This window comes from Phodopus roborovskii, unplaced genomic scaffold (genome assembly GCF_943737965.1).
Source record: "Phodopus roborovskii unplaced genomic scaffold, PHOROB, whole genome shotgun sequence".
NCBI classification, from domain to species: Eukaryota; Metazoa; Chordata; class Mammalia; order Rodentia; family Cricetidae; genus Phodopus; species Phodopus roborovskii.
This window is the reverse complement of record NW_026125397.1, coordinates 25467387-25485165: the sequence shown is the minus strand read 5'-3', so window position 1 is coordinate 25485165 and position 17779 is coordinate 25467387. Positions and strand designations below refer to the sequence as shown.

Genomic DNA, 17779 nt, shown 5'->3' with positions numbered 1-17779 from the left:
GCCATTTTTTGCTATGTTAATCCTATCTATCCATGAGCATGGGAGATATTTCCATTTTCTGATGTCTTCTTTAAGTTCTTTCTTCAGAGACTTAAAGTTCTTGTCATACAGGTCTTCCACTTGTTTGGTTAGAGTTACCCCAAGATATTTTATGTTATCTGTGGCTATTGTAAAGGGTGATGCTTCTTTGATTTCTTTCTCTGCCTTTTTTTCATCTGTATATCAGAGGGTTACTTTTTTTTTTTTTTTTTTAGTTAATCTTGTATTTTGCTACATTAATGAAGTTGTAGGAGTTCCCTGGTAGAATTGTTGGGGGTCACTTATGTATAGTATCATATCATCAGCAAATAGTGAAAGTTTGACTTCTTCTGAAGCATATTTTAATCAAAAGACCAGTCATTGTACATTTGGTATGGCTAGAGTCCTAATGTTTACACTGGTGTATCCTAACAACCACATTTCAGTGAACTGAAGAGGTGTTTGTGATACAAACATTAAATACTTGCCTCTATTTCTCCTATCTTTTGGAGGACTGGGCAGGGTTAAACTTCCTAGTTTCCCTGTGGGTCTGTCAGATCTTTGTGACTAACTCTAGATAATACATATGTTACTGCCATGTGAAGTCCTCTCTACCTTCATCTTCTCCACAGTGACTGTCAAAGCATACACACATATGAAATACATCCCAAAACATTTCAGAGAATAATGGCTGAAGAGATCTATGATGATCCTTAGATGACTTTGTTGGAGCTAGAAAACAAACCTTGCTTGTTTTAAGCTTCTGGGATCTTTCCTAAGACTGGTTGTTGCACCCTTATTCAAGGAAATATAATGCCCTACTGATTGGGAAATATATTAGTTACTAGCCTATGTACCATTAGCAAGAAATGGATACCACTTAAACAGTAAGAGTTCAAGGTAAAATGCATTTTAATCTTAGATCTGTGAAAATATGGGCCTTAGATTAGGTAAAACATAGAGTGTTACAGGAATTCATTTAAGTCAGATTAGAATAGTATTTAAAACTCCATAGCTGAGTTGGACAGGAAGTTGTGAGTCCACATCCCGGTACTTCTTATCAACTTGTGTAAGATTCAGATTCACTGCATGACTTAAAGATAACAAAAGTAGCTTTGTGGGGTTTTATGAATAATAAGTGAGATAATTCCTAACATGTATTCAACATCATAATTTTATTTTAATCCCTCACCTTTAGCTAGAGCACAGAACTTGTTCAAGATGAACACCCATTTCAAACATTACGCAGGAAAACACTTAAAGATTTTTTTTTAGGGTGCATTAATCAACTCTGGGTGACAACAAATATCTATAGGAAGCAAATATCTACAGAAGACCACTCTGGGGTCTTCCCATCTGTTATCTGATATGCTTTCTAAGTAAAGCAGACACAAATTAAGGTCAAGAGGGGAAAACACAAAAATGCACCTGAGGAATATACAGAAGATTGGGCCTGTGTCTATCATGGTGATTGGCAGGACTAACAAGGGGGAAGTGAGGACTAATTCTATCAGGCGAGGCTTAGGCACTGTGGGGGGGGGGTGAGGGGGTGGGGAAGTCTTTTCCAGAATTTATGTTATTGTTTCTACCTACAGTTATGCTTCCACAATGAAGTTATCCAGGGAACATGATATCACTCAAGATTCCAAGTGCAGAAAGCATCAATTCTTGCTCTAATGGTTGTTCTGTAGTACATTTGCAAACACACAAGTTCATGAATGTATGGAGATCATAGTTCAAAGTTCATGTCAGAGTAGGAATTTTCCTCAGATATATTTTCTGTGGTTGCATTGCCAGTAAAGACTTGCTTCAGGGCATGGGTTCTGATCCAGTCTTCTTCAGTTTTCTGGAGCCCACAAAGGAACAGGTGGCCGATTAATGTCATTATTTTTATTAAGCACCTGGGCTATCTCTTTAAAGTCACTTTCTTTGAAAGAAGCACTGCTGTTTCTAAATATAAATCTGGGTATAGTTTACCTTTTCTGTTTACTTGTTTCTTAACTTGTGAAACTGTATCTAAGACGGGGGGTATACAACTTGTTACTTGATATCAGCTCAACAACAGTGAATCAATTGTGACAGCTCTGGCACCAAAGGAAACAGAGCAGACTTAAATATGTTTCCAAGAGACAAAGGCTTCTTATTGCATAGTTTATTTTACAACGCATGCCTGAAGTTTTACACTTTTTGAAAGTAAAAAAAAGTTTCCCACTACTTCTTTAGCTAATAGAACAGAACAGAAAGAACAAACTTGCTCCCATCCACATATTGTGTGGGTGAAATTCTGATTTAAAAGCCCCCACGAATTTCCTCCTTTTCCTCTGCCAGCAACAGTGTCATGGAGTCCTTGCTCAAAGTGCAGCCCACCAAACACCACACGTTAGTGATCTGGAAAAATAGGTCTGGGCTTCTATTAGACTCCTTACTACTGGGTCGATGAAGGTTTGCCAAGGTCTACTGCAAATTTCGAGACCCAGCCAGTGGACTTGGGGGTCCCAAGCTGACTGTACCTGGATATCCTTCCGAGGCTACTGGAAAAATCTCACTGAAAATGCTCCCTCGATTTCCATCCCCTCTTTCTTAATTTCTTGAAACCTTGCTAAGGGTCCCAGGTGTTACCTACCCCCAAGTACCAACCTCACCGCCCCCATTCCGGGCTTCGGGTGCCAGCCTTTAGTCACGACCGGTAACAGAGAAAGCTGGCTCATAGAAGTTTGTCAGTCCTCTTGGTTGGCTTGGGATAGATGATTACTAGGAGGATCTAGGTACTGCCTTTCCTCGTACCCCCCGCATGTGTAAGGAAGAGTTGCTTTCCCGGATACACTCCCACATATTTGGAATTCGGTGTGCACCAAACAAATTATGCTAAAATGCAAAGCAGGCTTCATAGACGTGTTCAATCCTCCGGAGTATGCTCCCAGATATCTTTAATTCGACGCTTAAGAGACAAAACAGTGCTAAAATGCAAATTAGGCAATGCAATACTCAGAATGAACCCCACTTGATAAGCCGAACTGAGATTTAAATGAAAAGCTTACTCATACCCCTACACCGATTTCATTCTATCTTCTAAGTACTTAAAAATGTGTAATTTTAAATTCCACCACTGTCATAATGAACACTCTGTAATAGCAAGCTGCGGAACAATGGACACCCCCATATCACATTGTGTCAGGTGATTACAAAGTGGAGCGGCGCGGCGCGGGAAAACTGAGCTGTCCCTTTGCAGTGTGTAGGAGCTTTCAGAGAGCCTGATCAAATGGTTCACACCAATACCTCAACCCAAAAGACAAGGACAGGCACAGCCGACCTTGGCCCAGGGCGTGGACAGAGATGGCCCAAGAGGGGACACGTGAGCGTATGAAGGATTAGCTGGGCTCTGGAACCGGCAGATTCGAGTCTCCTGCAAGAGTGTGGGACCTCGAGGGGAGGAGAGAGGGTCCTGCTGGGAGTGGCGAGGGCGCGGGGCTCCTGGAGGGAGGGGTCATGCGCGAGATCCTAGGCACACAGCAGTATCCACTAAACCCAACCCATTCCATTAAGTCCAGGGCATAACCAGGGTGCACGCGGGGTCACCGGGTAAAGATGCTACTTTGTAACAGGGTATAAGAGTGTGCGTGGGGCGGAGGGGGAAGGGAGAGAGAAAGAAAGAAATCAGGGAGCTGAAGGCTGAGTTGTCCTACTTCTAAGTCGTTCTCAGGAAGGCGGAAGCTTCCTGGCAAACAGTCCGAGGGCGCGCCGTGATCGGGACCCCTGTAAGGGACATCCATCCTCCACGCAGTCTGCTGTGGCCCCCGAAGCAGGACACTCGAGCCTGAGCGGTGGGTCCGGTCTGTTTCACTCCACTACCAGGGGCTGCAACCCCGGGGCCGAGTGCCCGCTCTTCTTTCGGATCCCTGCGCCCTTGTCCCGCTCAACCTCCACCCTTCACCCCCACACATTTTGCCTTAGCGGCCTCCAGGTCAGACTCAGAAGCCAACTCTGAGCCCACGGGAGCCCACGTCTCGGAGTTCAGGAGCAGGTGTGTGTGTGTGTGGGGGGGTCTGCCCGTCGCCCCTGCGCAGGGATCGTCGCAGGGAGGCGGCGGCCGCAGGAGTGCCGGTGCCCGGCGCCCAGGAACAGGCGGCCGCCAGCAGCCCCCGGAGCCGCGCAGCATCCGCGTCTACAGCGACCGGGAAGCCACGCCCGCTCGCGAGCGGGGGGCTGGCCTAGTCCCTCCGCCCCCCCCCCCCAGCCTCCCTCCCTCGGACCCCTCCCCGCGCAGTCCCTCCCTCCGCCCGCGGCTCGGCTCGCGGGAGGCGCAGGGCGCCGGGGCTGGCGCGCTCTCCCGGGCGCACACACACACATCCACGCACGCACGCCCAGAGCAGCTGTCTCCGCCGTGGCCGGCGCTCCTCTCGCCCATGCGGACGGACAGAGCTCAGGAAGATGGCTGACGACTCCGTGGGGCCCCGAGGATGCAGCCCGGCGGCGGCGGGAGCGGGAGCGGCGGAGGCGGCACCGGCAGCGGCGGCAGCAGGAGCGGCGGCGGCGGCGGCAGGAGCGGCGGCGGCGGCATCCCCGAGACTCCCCGGGCTACCCTTCCCCGTGACGGCCACTGACGGTCTCCGCCGCTAGAAGAGACCCCGCTCCTCCCTCGCCTGCCTCCCCCCTCCCGGCCCCGGCCCCGCCAGCACCGCTACCTCCGCCAGCGTTGCCACCATCAGCACCACCTCCGCCACCGCCACCGCCGCCACCACCACCACCGCCGGCGGCGGCAGCAGCCATTTCATCTCCACAGAAACCAGACACAAAAACATGGCAGAAATGGAGAAAGAAGGGAGACCTCCGGAAAATAAAAGGAGCCGGAAACCGGCTCACCCCGTCAAGAGGGAGATCAACGAGGAGATGAAGGTAATTTCGGACCCTGGGGCCGGGGAGACCGAGCCCTTTCTCCCTTCGGGCTGTTGTGCAGGCTTTGGGGGGGGGGGGGACGGAGAGGACGACAGGGGCGCGCTTGTCAGTTTCTGTCGGGTCCCCGGGACGTCTCAGCTCCCCCTCCAGGTGCAAAACCGAGGCCAACTCTCGGGCTGCATCCCCTTAAATCTGCCAACTGCAAATCTGATGGGGGCCGGGGAAAGCATACCGTTTAACCTCATAAACCCTAGATTAGTGCAGATGTTTCAGGGCGAGGGTACCGGACCCCACGGGCGAGTGGGCACGGCGCAGCGGCTTTCCCAGTGGTGGTATAGTCTTTCTCGAAAATGAGCCTCCGGACCCCTCCAAAGTTAAGAGCTGTCGAGCCGGGGCACCGATATAACCTGGATTGCACCCCTCTTCCCAGTTCGTCCCCAAGCTCGGTGATCCCTCTTTGCTCCAACTCGCCAGCGGCGATCGCGTAGCTGTCAGTGCTCGAGGCTTGGGCCAAAGCAGCTCGGGTCAGGGACTGTGCAGTCAGCGGGCTCGCCTCTGCCGCCCCCGGCCGCTCCTTTCCGCTGCTGCCCCGGGTCCCCAGCTCGCCTCTGCACGCCTCACTGTCCAGTTAGCAGACCTGAAAGCCAGCTGTCTGAGGGGCGGCCTTCGCAGCCGCCTGCCCATTGTTCACGAAGGCCAGCCCTGAGTCCTCTCTGCGAGGCCGGGCTCCCTGCCAGGCCAGCGGTCCTCCAGAGGTGGAGAGCGCAGCCTCCTGGCGCTCCAGCTGTTCGCTCTGAAGCCAGAGCACATCGTTCAGCCTGGACTCCTCTGTCAACCACACTTCTTTATTTTCCTCAAAGTTGTGCGTTTTGTCTGGGCGATGATTTTTGTCTTGTGTGCATTTCACTAGTTAAGCGATTAAAAAACCCATATATATATATATAGGGGGTATATATATATATGGTTTCTATGACTTACCAAAAAAAAAGTATAAGGTGTTTTTTGTTTTTGTTTTTGCGTTTTTTTGGTGTTCCCCACTTCTGTACAGAATCCTCGATATAGTCAGGTGACTTGGTCATTTTTGGTTAAGTTTATGTTTGTAAGGCAAACTGGTTAAAAATGGTTTGGGACTAATTCACTGTCACCGCGTTTTGGCATCTTCTTGGTTATAGCAAGCGTATTTAGTGAGGGGTACTGTGATGAATCCCGTGCTTAGAAAGGGCACGGGTGTATGCTCGTAGCTTTACCTCTCTCCTGGAAATCTCACCAGTATGGTACATTTTGGAAATAGGGATTTTATTTCGGGGAGTGAAGAATTTAGTGTCTGGAAGTAGGAGGTATCTATCTGGGAAAGTAAAGCTTTGCCTTGGAAATTAAAACCACTCCCTGTTAACAGAAGCCACCCATTGACTCCAATGAGGAAGGAAGGAAGGAAGGAAGGAAGGAAGGAAGGAAGGAAGGAAGGAAGGAAGGAAGGGAGTTGTTTTTTCTCCAGGAGGCAGAGTGTGCCTTGCAGTTTTAGCCCTTCCCTCTTATCCTGTGTTTCTTTCTACTTTACTTTCCCTGGCGTTTTAAATGAACGGTGGGCTAAGACAAGGGAAGGCCACTAGGAAATCACAGCTAGCTCTGGCCCTTTAAAATGCTGCCTAATGCCCTCTATATGGATGGCAGCTTTTAAGTTTCATAGGTTCTAGAATTACAAATTAGCTAATTTTAATCAAAACATGTGAAACATTATCCCGGCTGGATATAAAGGCTGACTGTGCTCAGTGCTTGGGGCTGGTGTTGTTGGCTTTGGCTGCAGGCGCACTCCGTGGTTTGGGAGATAGTTGTCCTTCTACAGTATAACAGATGTTTGTCTGCACTAGAGAGGAAGAAACAAAAACAACATTGTGTGAAGGGGGAAAATTACACAGTTTTCAGCCCATGCTTTTGCCCGAGTGTGGGATTAACCTGGATGCACAGAATTTCCTCTTTTTAAAATGTTATTTTTTTTTCCTCCAGATTGCCTTCTACTATTTGAAGTCCTAATCCTTGTATCACTCTGGAACATTAAATGAGAAGTTTTTTTTTTTTTCCCCAGCACATAAATCGATTGTGACATTTTATCCCTAGTTTGGAACAATATGAAAGACCCTGGCAACATTCAGTCATGTCCATGTTCTAGGATATCTAGTGGGTTTATATCATTCTTCTACATACCCCCCCCCCAATCCTTACTTAAAAAGTAGGTTCTCAAAGTGACAGAGTTATTTTGAACTTATTAATATTTTTTCTGATTTTAATATTAATCACCATACCAACAAAACCCCCTCCCTACCCCCATGGTGTTATTATCCATTCAGTTTCCTGAACAGAAGTATAGGGTAACCTAACAAGTTGGTTGCTCTGTATAAAAATGTGTGCAACAAAATGTCATTGAGAACACAATGTAGCCTTGTACAGCTTCATATCAGTGGCTCTGGGGCAGCTTGGCTGTATTTGCCTTCATCTGAACAGCTTTCATCTGGACCAGTGTAAACTAAGCCCTGGTAAGTAATCACTGCCCAGCAGAGAGAAAGGAATGTATACAGCTAGCTGGGACTAAGCTGTAAAAACGGAAACCTGAGCCCCCACCTCGGATCACATATCAAGGCTTGAAGGTAGGGGGAAATGAAAGGGGAAAGAGGAGAGAGCGAATGGAAAAGTCAGCCTGGGCAGTGGACGATCAGGAGGAGGCCCCCCCTTGGGGAGATTTGGCCCAGGGATTAGGGAATTTTATCGTGGTGTACAGTGACCTACTCAGGTTTCAGCCCTGCTCGGATTGAGTTGCTTCTCTGTGAGAAGAAAAGGGACTGGTGTGTATGTGATTTCTGTTTTTTTTTTTTTCCTCCTCTGGGTAATAGAAAGGACACTGGTACAAGTGTCTATTTTAAGTGCAGCAAATGCGCAGTGATGAGAGTGACCAGCAAAATTTTTGCCTCACCCAGAGACTTTCTTCCAGATTGTCTGAACATGACAGTCACACAGTTGGTTAAAAATGGCTGGAGAAGACAAACGGGCTGAGATTCAGCTGACACCAGTAATGTCAGTGGAGGTGGTCTTCATGTGGCTAGGAGCTAATGTTGGTTGCTGTTTCACTAGATCAGATATCGAGTTGCATTTTCGTTATCACTGGTTTAATGGGTATGGCAGTTGTAACAAATTTAAATTTGATACAATGTAATTTTGCATGTGAAAAGTACACGACTTGGCATAGCTTGGCTGTGATGTACTTCAGGGGAAGTATCTTCCCAGCAGGAATGTGCATCTTATTGTGAGCTCTAAGATGTTTCTTTATCTTTTCTTTTTTTTTTTAAATTCTTGGTTTTTTTCCTAGCTAAAGAAAAATTGAATGCTGTATTTACAATTATGCCTTATTTAATAGTGACTAGTAAAGAGGATGTTAAAAACATAGCAATCAAAAGGGTTGTTTTATTTTTATTATTACTTTGGGCTTCTAAAATGACTATGAGGATTATATCTAAGTCAATGTGTCACAATACATTACAATGGAAGTCAGAGTGGAGGAATTACAATATAATGGAAGAGTTAATTAGCTTAGGAGCTCTTCCAGAGCACAATAGATACGATATAAAAACAATGAATTAATGAATGTGCTAGTATACATGTATGTATAAATTTTCTGATTGAGACATGTATTTGTGCACATAAATCTTAGTGAACTTAGTGATGAGCTGGTCCCAAACAATAGCACAATTAAAAAATTTCTAGACTATAAGTAGAGATAATGAGTCAGATTTTTTCATTTAAAACTCTTTGGTAAAGCTTATGTGATTAGATTAGGTTCTCTGGCCTAGAAACCTCTTAAACAACCCATTATTAATTTACATACACTGTTTGGTTTCTTTATCTAGTACCCAACTACAGAGTCATTTGTGTAAAATGTCACAAGGTCTCACCTTTGCTGAAAGTTTCTGTCCACAAATATCTCCAATAGCTAATTTGTACCTAAAATTATACCTTGATCCTGCTTCCCACAGCTTGAGGTAAGCATATCTGTTAGTGCTAGCAGGAAAATTTCCACAGGGTTTTCTAGTTTGTTCTCTGTGGGGCTTTAGAAATGGCTTCTGTTGATTACAAGGACAGCACAGAAAGCTGGAGAACTGATGAGTTGAATAACTTGGTGTTGAAAATTATAGAAATTAGAGTATGGATTGAAAGCCTGGGTGTTTAAGACTGACTAGAACTTCCACCCAAAGCAGGGTACATCCTAAGTCTTAGCTTGGAAAACACCATCCTGGCGTCTGTTGCATCCCAGGAAGTTAGTAAGTGGGCTTGGGTCAAGATCCATCCCACCCAAGGCCTTCACACATCCTATCAGGCTGAGCAGGAGCCTCAGGTGTGCCCTGTGGCTGGGTTGAGTCCCTACTCAGGTAAGTCAGGCACGGCCCTAGCCTCTTAGGAGTGGAGTTGGGATGTTGCTGAGATGTTGCTAGTGGGGCTCAGAGAGCTAAGTGCTCTGCTGTGGTGGGATGGGGGGGTCTCACAAAGAGTCTCCTTTGGTGACCCACCGAGATGGGTCACCTTCTCCAAGCCTTATACAGTTTGCAGGTCCCAAATACTAGGAAATGGAAAGGAACCACTCCACTTCCTCCTGAATCTGAAATAAACATTTGAAATAGAAGAAAATGAGTCTGACAGACTCGCTCCCTTCTGTGTTTCCTGCCTCTACGCTTGCCAAGCTCTGCTCTGCAGAGCCAAGCCCTGCTTTTCTTGTGTGAAAGACAGACTTATAGGAACCAAGAGGTAACAGAGTTTTAAGGAAAGTAAAAAACAGAGCCTCAGTGAAGAGTAAATATTAGTGAGCACAAGTGCTTCGCTAAACGGAGAGTCCCAGAGAAAGGCTGAACTCTTCAGACCCTGATGTCTTAGGAAATGCCCATTTGACTCACTGAAGCTTTACACTCCTCTTTGAAAAATAAAATGTTAGAATAGAAAAACAAGAAGGTGAATCATACACAGTATTCCCGCTGGCTAAAACTTCCTTCCTGGGACTGAGATGTCTGCACACTTGCTCTCTCTAGTGAAATTATTGAATACTTTCCTGAAAGAGAAGGGATATTACAGTGTAGAAGGAGGGGAAAACAATAGACCACTATTTAAAAATAGTGCCAGCTGAAACATACGAGCAGACATGGAATCTCACACGAGCAAGGTCTACTGAATGTATATTTTAGAGTCTGTAGACAAATGGATGGCCATTAATATCACTCATCTAAACAAAAGCCTAGGGACTGATGAACTGCAAGAAGGCCAATGGCCTGGGCACAGGCAGGAAGATGATGCAACAAGTTTTGGTGGGTTTTTTTTTTTTTCTAGTTTTGCAGCTGTGATAAGGCACAGCTGCACGCAGCTGTACACCTGCGTGACTGTGCCAGCGAGGCCAGTATCCACAATTTCACAGCATTCCTTTGACCCTTTTAGGGCAGCGGAGTAAAATGTGGTAGGTGATTGTTTGCTGTCCATCTCATGGGAACAACACAGGTTTTATATGTTCCGTTTTATATGACACTTCTATAGCCACGGAGTTTGGAATGTATCTGTAGAAGAGTAAGATTGTCCTCGGTGTTACAATGTATCCTCTACTGCATTAAGATCAGCATGGAGATGGCTGATGACAGAGCACAGTGGTCACCTCTCCAGGGCCCAAAAAGCGAGACCCAAAAAGCAGAGCTCAGTGTGTAAAGTCTATACCATGAGTGCCATTCAGGCCGCGGTGACTCGTTTGTGCCTGGTGATGGCCACCTAATCAGTCATCAGTGGGAGTCTTTCTTATGGCATCTCACGCAAATGGGACTGTGAATATGGAAGCACTCTGTAATCAGCCAGGGACTCTTTACACATCTCTTCTGCACTATCTAAATTCTATTTCCTGACCTTTTTTCTTAGCATAACCATAAAATAAAACTAGTCCACTGGGTCTGTGTTACGAGAGGCAACTTAGACGCAGCTCCGGGCCCATGCTCAAACTGATCTGAGCAAGTTCTCCCTTCCCTCTGGAACGGAGCAAGGCCCTGCCATGCTTTCTGCCATTCCTTATCTGTCTCTCTTAGCAAGCCCATGAGGCTTTGAGGGTGGGCACCACACGTCAGGCAGAACATAGGGACATAGCCAGAGAGATAAAATATGTTCCAAAACTAATTATCATCCTGTTATCCAAAACCGTACCTAACAGAGTACCAGCACCTCCCTCCCTACACCCGTTTCCCAGCTTGTGAATTGTTCAGGACTGAGAGTTTCCTTTTCCTTTGAAAGCATTTCTCATGTACTCTACACTTGGATAATACATGTCAGAATGTTGTGAAGTTAGGTGATGTAACTGACAGATTCCTTTTACTATCATTGAAACCATGGATATGACTGATATAGTTGCCTATGAATGAGACTATACATTAATTAATTTTTAATTAAAGTTAGCTTTTTACTTTTTATAAAAAATAGTAGGATGAGTAATAGAAATGGGCAAGATGCAGGGCTGGAGAGAGGGATTAGCTGTTAGGGGCACACATTGTTCTTATATAGAGAGGCCTGGGTTTAGTTCAATGCACTCATGTTAGGTGATTCACAACTGGCTGTAACTCCAGCTCCAGAAGATCTGACGCCCTCTGCTGGCCTCCATAGACACCTGTATACACACATGCACATATACTCACACCACAAAACACATGTACACACACCCCACAAATAACAAAAGTAATAAAATAAGTATTAGACAAGAAATAGACAAAGAACAACAAAGCTAAGATTTTCCCACTAGACATAATTATTGTGAGCATCATATATTTTATGCTCTTTTCCATTTGTGATACACATTTTTTAAAAAAAGTTTTTTTTTAATTTAATGTGTTCATAGCTTTTCAAGTCACTAAAATTTATTTACTGCATATATTTTAGCAGTAGTATTCTATTTTGGCTTTATATGATATATGTATATATATTTATAGTATGATTAAACTGAAATGTATTTAACTAAGTTCTAGTTGTTTGGTATTTTCCCCCCCTAAGAAAACAACGTTGAGATAAGTATTCCTGACCATAAATATTTTTGTGCCTATTTTCTTAGACTAGTTGCTAAAATGGACACAAAATTACCAAGCAAATGGTTCTTAAACATTTAAGGCTTTTAATTCATGGAGTCAAATTATCCTTTCTAAAAGTTGTAGGAATTAGAGTTCTGTTCAGAAGTATGAGGATGCTAGTGGTATCATTCTCTTTGAAGAAAATGGAGGTAGGGTCTCACATAGCCCAGGCTGACCTCAACCTCCTTATTCAGCAGAGTTTCTGATCCTCCTGCTTCTACCTCTACGTGCGGGGGGTTACAGGCATGTGCCCCAGAGCCCAGCTTATGCAGTGCTGGGGATCCAGCTCAGGACTTTGTGCAGCTGAGCTGCATTTCCAGCCCAGAACTTTGACACTTATAGAAGACTTCTAGTTGAATGAGAGTGTCAATGACATGTTATGGGAATTAAGATTCAACAAGGAACACACACACACACACACACACACACACACACACACACACACTTTGCTAGTATCAAAGGAGCTTGAGAGGTGTAAAGAGGGACTGGAGAAATGCCTTAGTGTGTAAAACTGCAAGCCTTAGAACCTGAATTCAGATCCCCAGGACCCATATAAAAATGCAGGTGCAACAGCATGTGTGTTTGTAACCTCAGCTCTGCGGAGCCTCCGGGACAGAAATAGGACTCATGGCTTTATAGCTGCCAAATCTACTTGAATTGGTGATCTCCGGGTTCAGAGACAGAACCTGTCTCAAAAGAAATAGTGTAGGGAAGAATTGTGAGCACTTCAACTTCCTCCTGCTCTACATACACATATGCACATGTGCCCACATACACATGTGCGTGTGCGCACACACCCACATACACGTGTGCACACACACCCACATACACGTGTGCATACCCATCCACATACACACGTGCGCACACACCCACACACACAAGTGCAGTGAGGCCACATGCACACACACACGTGTGCGCACACACCCACACACACAAGTGCAATGAGGCCACATGCACACACACACACATGTGTGCACACACCCACATACACATGTGCAATGCAGTCACATGCACACATACACATGTGTGCACATAAACAGACACACATACACATGTGCAATACAGTCACATGCACACATACACGTGTGTGCACATAAACACACCCACACACCCACATACACATGTGCAATACAGTCACATGCACACACACACATGTGTGCACATAAACACACACACATACACATGTGCAATGCAGTCACATGCACACATACACGTGTATGCACATAAACACACACACATACACATGTGCAATACAGTCACATGCACACACACGTGTGTGCACATAAACACACACACACACACACAGAGAAAAGGAATGAGGAAGCAGTAAATTTCTTCCTACGCATCTGTGACTCTGTGAGAGCATGCCTTCAGACTAAGTGATAGGGCTGTGGTCTTTCCTTCTGAGGCCCACAGATAAAGGAAGCGAAATAAGAGACGCGAGGAAGAGATGGGGTGGCTACTGGAAAGACAAAGCACTCAGCCGCATGTAATGTCAAAAAGTTGCAGAACGAGAAGTTTCCGTTTTAACTGTGAATTTTGAACATTCCATCTCTAACAATACAACTAATTAGGGAGAGTACAGGCCAGCGATCCAATCCAAATGCAAGCAAAATTTCAACAGAGGCAGATGTGTTCTGGTTGGAAATCACTTGATGACAGTGACATCCTGTGGCACAATTTCTTCGTAAGTTCTTGATTGACCCAGGAGGTAAATTATTTGGAATTGCTGGCCCCTTTGCCATCGATTTTATAGTGGAATTAATCCTGGCATAAGCATCAGATGATTAATTTCAACCATGTGGATGCCTAAACAAAACCTGGATAAAGGCACCACCAGTTGACACAGTAGCATGGATGGAGGAACTGTCACAAGGCTCCATCCTTAAGTGGAGAGCCATGGCAGTTAATGGCTGCTGAGGGCAGGGTGGGGAGGGGCGTGAGGTGGGGAGGGGCAGTCTTCTCCAGGGATAAGCCCTCTGATATTATCCAATCCCGGGTGATCAGCCTTACAACATATGCACAATACCAAAATGGACCCAGAAATGTGTGCATGTGTGTATGTTACATATGTGCGTGTATGTAACAATAATAGGAGAGGCAATACATTTGAGAGGGAGTTTGGGGGTACTGGGAGAGTTGGAGGGGGGAAGGGAGAGGTGGGGATGGTGTAAATATAGTACTCATGTGTGAAATTAAGAAACTTAAGTTAGAAAAGGAAGAATGGGAGGGGCCTCTGTTTTGGTTTGATGCTCCATGATCTGCCTTGCTCCTGTTTTCTGCTGTCAAATGAGGGTTTCACTTCAGGTCACCAGGAGTTTATTGTGAAAACCAAACACCCACCACACAGGGCTATGGGAAGGAACACAGATTTAAATGCAAAGTGCTATAAGACTAAGGAATTGTCATTATAATTTTAGTGACCTATTTTCCAAACCCAAATTGGACCACATAGTATAAGGGAGGATTTTTGTGTCACTTCCAAAGACAAGAAGGCAGTCTGTAAAACGTAATTCAGATGCCAAAATACTGCAATTTTTGGCACATTCTGATGGTTCCTGAGAGCAGTGATCAAGTATTTGAAATAACGACCGCTCAGTAAAATTCATGCTGTGTGATCACCATCATTTTGAGATTGATTTGCAAAAGCTGCTTTGTTTTTCACATAAGTAGAAATTCCTTGATTTCATTTGTAATTCTAAAGCTAGGAGGAACTTTTAGAGAAAATTTATGTGTAAAGGTGTTATGCATACATGTGTGTCTGTGCACCACATGTATGCCTGGTGTCTTTGGAGGCCAGAAGAGGGTGTCTGAGTCCCAGTAATTGGAGCTACAGATGGTTTCTTGTTGCTATATAGACGCTGACATTTGAGCCTGGGTCCTTTGGAGGAGTAGCCGGAACTCGTAACTGTGGAGACATTTCCTGACTTAGGTCTTCAGGAGAAACGCTGCTTGAAGGCTTGAGGAAGCACAACACACACACACACACACACACACACACACACACACACACACACACACACACACACACACACGAGACAGAGAGAGAGAGCCTGTACAGCAACATCTATCTCTACTTAACGCCGAGCACTGTTACCTATGTGGTCACTCAGAGTTTTCACTCCTTGTCCACCCCTTCTTAAACAAACAAACAGCATAAAAAAGGACTAACTTTAAGTTGAAAATTGCTTTCTAAAGGACAATAGTATATGAGAGCGTTGGAACACGAAGCAAGGTGCGCCTTTAATCCTAGTACTTGGTGGCAGAGACAGGCAGACCTCTGTGAGTTTGAGGTTAGCCTGGTCTGCACAGTGAGGCCCAGACCAGCCAGTGCTATGTAGCCACACTCTTTGTTTAAAACTGGAATAAAAGTATTGGAATTCTCTGCAAGAAAGATTTGAAAATATGTCTAGGCCATAAACATTTCACAATTTGCCTCACCTGGAATGTTAGGTGGCAATGGCAAAAATCTTTAATTTTGGTTTGCAACATAATGAGTCTATGTGCTATCTACATATTATTAAACTCTACCTAGAAACTTAGGCTATTAAATGGTTTACTCCTTGAGGATGTTTGGCTTCTTAATGCAACAGTGGGGTTGGGAGAGTTTATAGTATATCTCTTGTTGGTTTTAATTTTATCATTGATTTTTATGTGTATGGGCGTTTTGCCTGCATGTGTGTCTGTGTCCCACATATGTGCATTACCCATAGAGATCGGAAGAGAGCATCAGATTCCCTCCAGAACTGGAGTTATAGACAGCTGTGAGCTGCCTTGTGGGTGGGAATTGAACCTGGGACCTCTGGAAGAGCAGTTAGTGCTCTTACCCGCTGAACCATCTTTCTAACCCCTCTAGCCTATTTCTTATGACTATATATATTCAATTTCTCCGTTTCACTGTATTCCTACCTTCTCAAATGGTTTAAGATGTATCACTTGAGCTTCTGTACCCCCGTTGTTTCCTGGCCCTACACTCATATATCAGAACAATACAGCATTTATTTTCATTTTCAGTGACAAGGAAAGGAACATTTTATAGTCACTTCCATGACATTTATAGTAACTTGAAAATGGTGGAGTAGATCAAATTCATATTGACTGTTCCACGAAGCCTCTGAGTTTCCAACAGGAAACATAAATAAAATGATAAAAATGTCCAGATAACAAGACTTCAGTGTTAATAATCTAGTTGAGGTTTCTGTTTTTTCCTGATGTCTGAAAATTCTGCATGCATCCTATGCATCCCTCAGATTGGTTCTGAAAGGATGAATGAACGGATTTGCAGCTGGGACTAAAACAAACAAATCTATATGCTCAGCTGGGAAGTGGATGCATGAATTATGCATCTGCAGCCTTTTTGTGGCTTCAGAGCTAAAGACTCAGTGGAGAAAGTAGTGTCTGTCAAGCAGGGTACCATGAGTCTTCAGACTGAACTAGGAAAGGGTGCACAAAACCAGATGTAGTAGCTGGGGGTTACTATGCAGAAGAACATCTGTCTTGTTGGCACATTTCTCTTAGAGATTGGGGCAGTCAGCGACTAGACCAACAGGATGGATTGAGCTTGGCTTTTAGTGCTGTTAGGAATGCAAGGCAAAAACCATCCTTGGAGACTTCTGCTGGTGGAGGGCCTCGGTTTGTGTGCTGAGACCTAGTCATTCCCGGGCTAATGAATGAATTGGGGCTTAGGAGAGAGTGGCATCTTATTAAAGGGACCTCCTTCGATTGAACAGGACAACATTCAGCCCAGTCTTCCTCAGTGGTATTACTGAAGTTGCTACATTTATTATTCATAGCAAGCATGTCGTCTTTATGTGTTCATGGAAAGAATGTCTATTTAATGTTGTCACGGCCAGCCATCAGAGATAATAAATGCCTCGCTAAAGTTTGATATAGCTGGCTGTTAGCCATGCAAATGGTGACAATCAATCTGGCTATTTTTTTTTTTTTTTTGAATTGCAGGTGTACTAAACGATCATAGATTGACCCAGTTGAACCTTAGAACTTAAAAAAAAAAAGCAGCATTCTATGGGTGGTTTGAAATTACAGGTTTATTTCTGTGGGATCAGCACTGTAATATCTTCTATGGAACCTTTCTGAGATCTGAAGTCACAGACAGAATTTAAGAAAACATAAAACACATGCTGACAGCCCCCATACTTAGGCTCAGCCTTGGCACTCCATTCAAGTATATAAACAATATACCCCAGTGGAATTCAACTACAAAGAAGTTAGGATATGTAGTTTTTCTAGTTAGGTCTAGAAGGTTTATGGTTGCCTGATAGCTGTTGAAGCAGTAAGATCAGTAGCACGCATAGGCTGACGTTTTGTTTCTGAATATTGCAACTGATAAATTGATAGATGCAATCACTTGGCATAAGAATTAAATCTGTCATCCAGACCTACTTTGATATCTCCAATAACAGCAATAACACCTTACATTCACATATTAGCTTATAGTTGATAAAGTAGTTTTATCCAAAATCTAGCTTGTCAGAAGACATAGTGACCTTTAATTTCACGGAGAATGAATCTGTCTCTAACACAATTTATAAAACAAAATATCCATCAAGTTAACAAATACCTTTGCAAAAGGAAAACTGTAAAGAGGGACCTTTGAAATCTACTCAGTTTTTTTGTACAATACTAGTTGACAACTGAGAAATTATTTTTTGGTTGAGACTTTGTTTTATTTGCAGTAAGAGGCACATTAAGTAACAACACTGAGTCAGAAAGCAATTATAATTTAA

At 44.4% G+C, this 17779-nt stretch overlaps 1 protein-coding gene across 2 annotated transcripts in view; it reads left to right on the top strand.

The window, feature by feature from the left end:
* The first annotated feature begins 4310 nt into the window (after positions 1-4310).
* Sobp (sine oculis binding protein homolog) overlaps positions 4311-17779 on the top strand; it is a 144337-nt gene continuing 130868 nt past the window's right edge. The window contains exon 1 of one of the 2 annotated variants that reach the window (XM_051175585.1): positions 4311-4911. In XM_051175585.1, coding sequence (XP_051031542.1) covers positions 4816-4911 — 96 coding nt within the window. In that variant the 5' untranslated portion in view covers positions 4311-4815. The remainder of the gene's footprint in view (positions 4912-17779) is intronic. The other variant, XM_051175584.1, reaches the window with a different exon arrangement.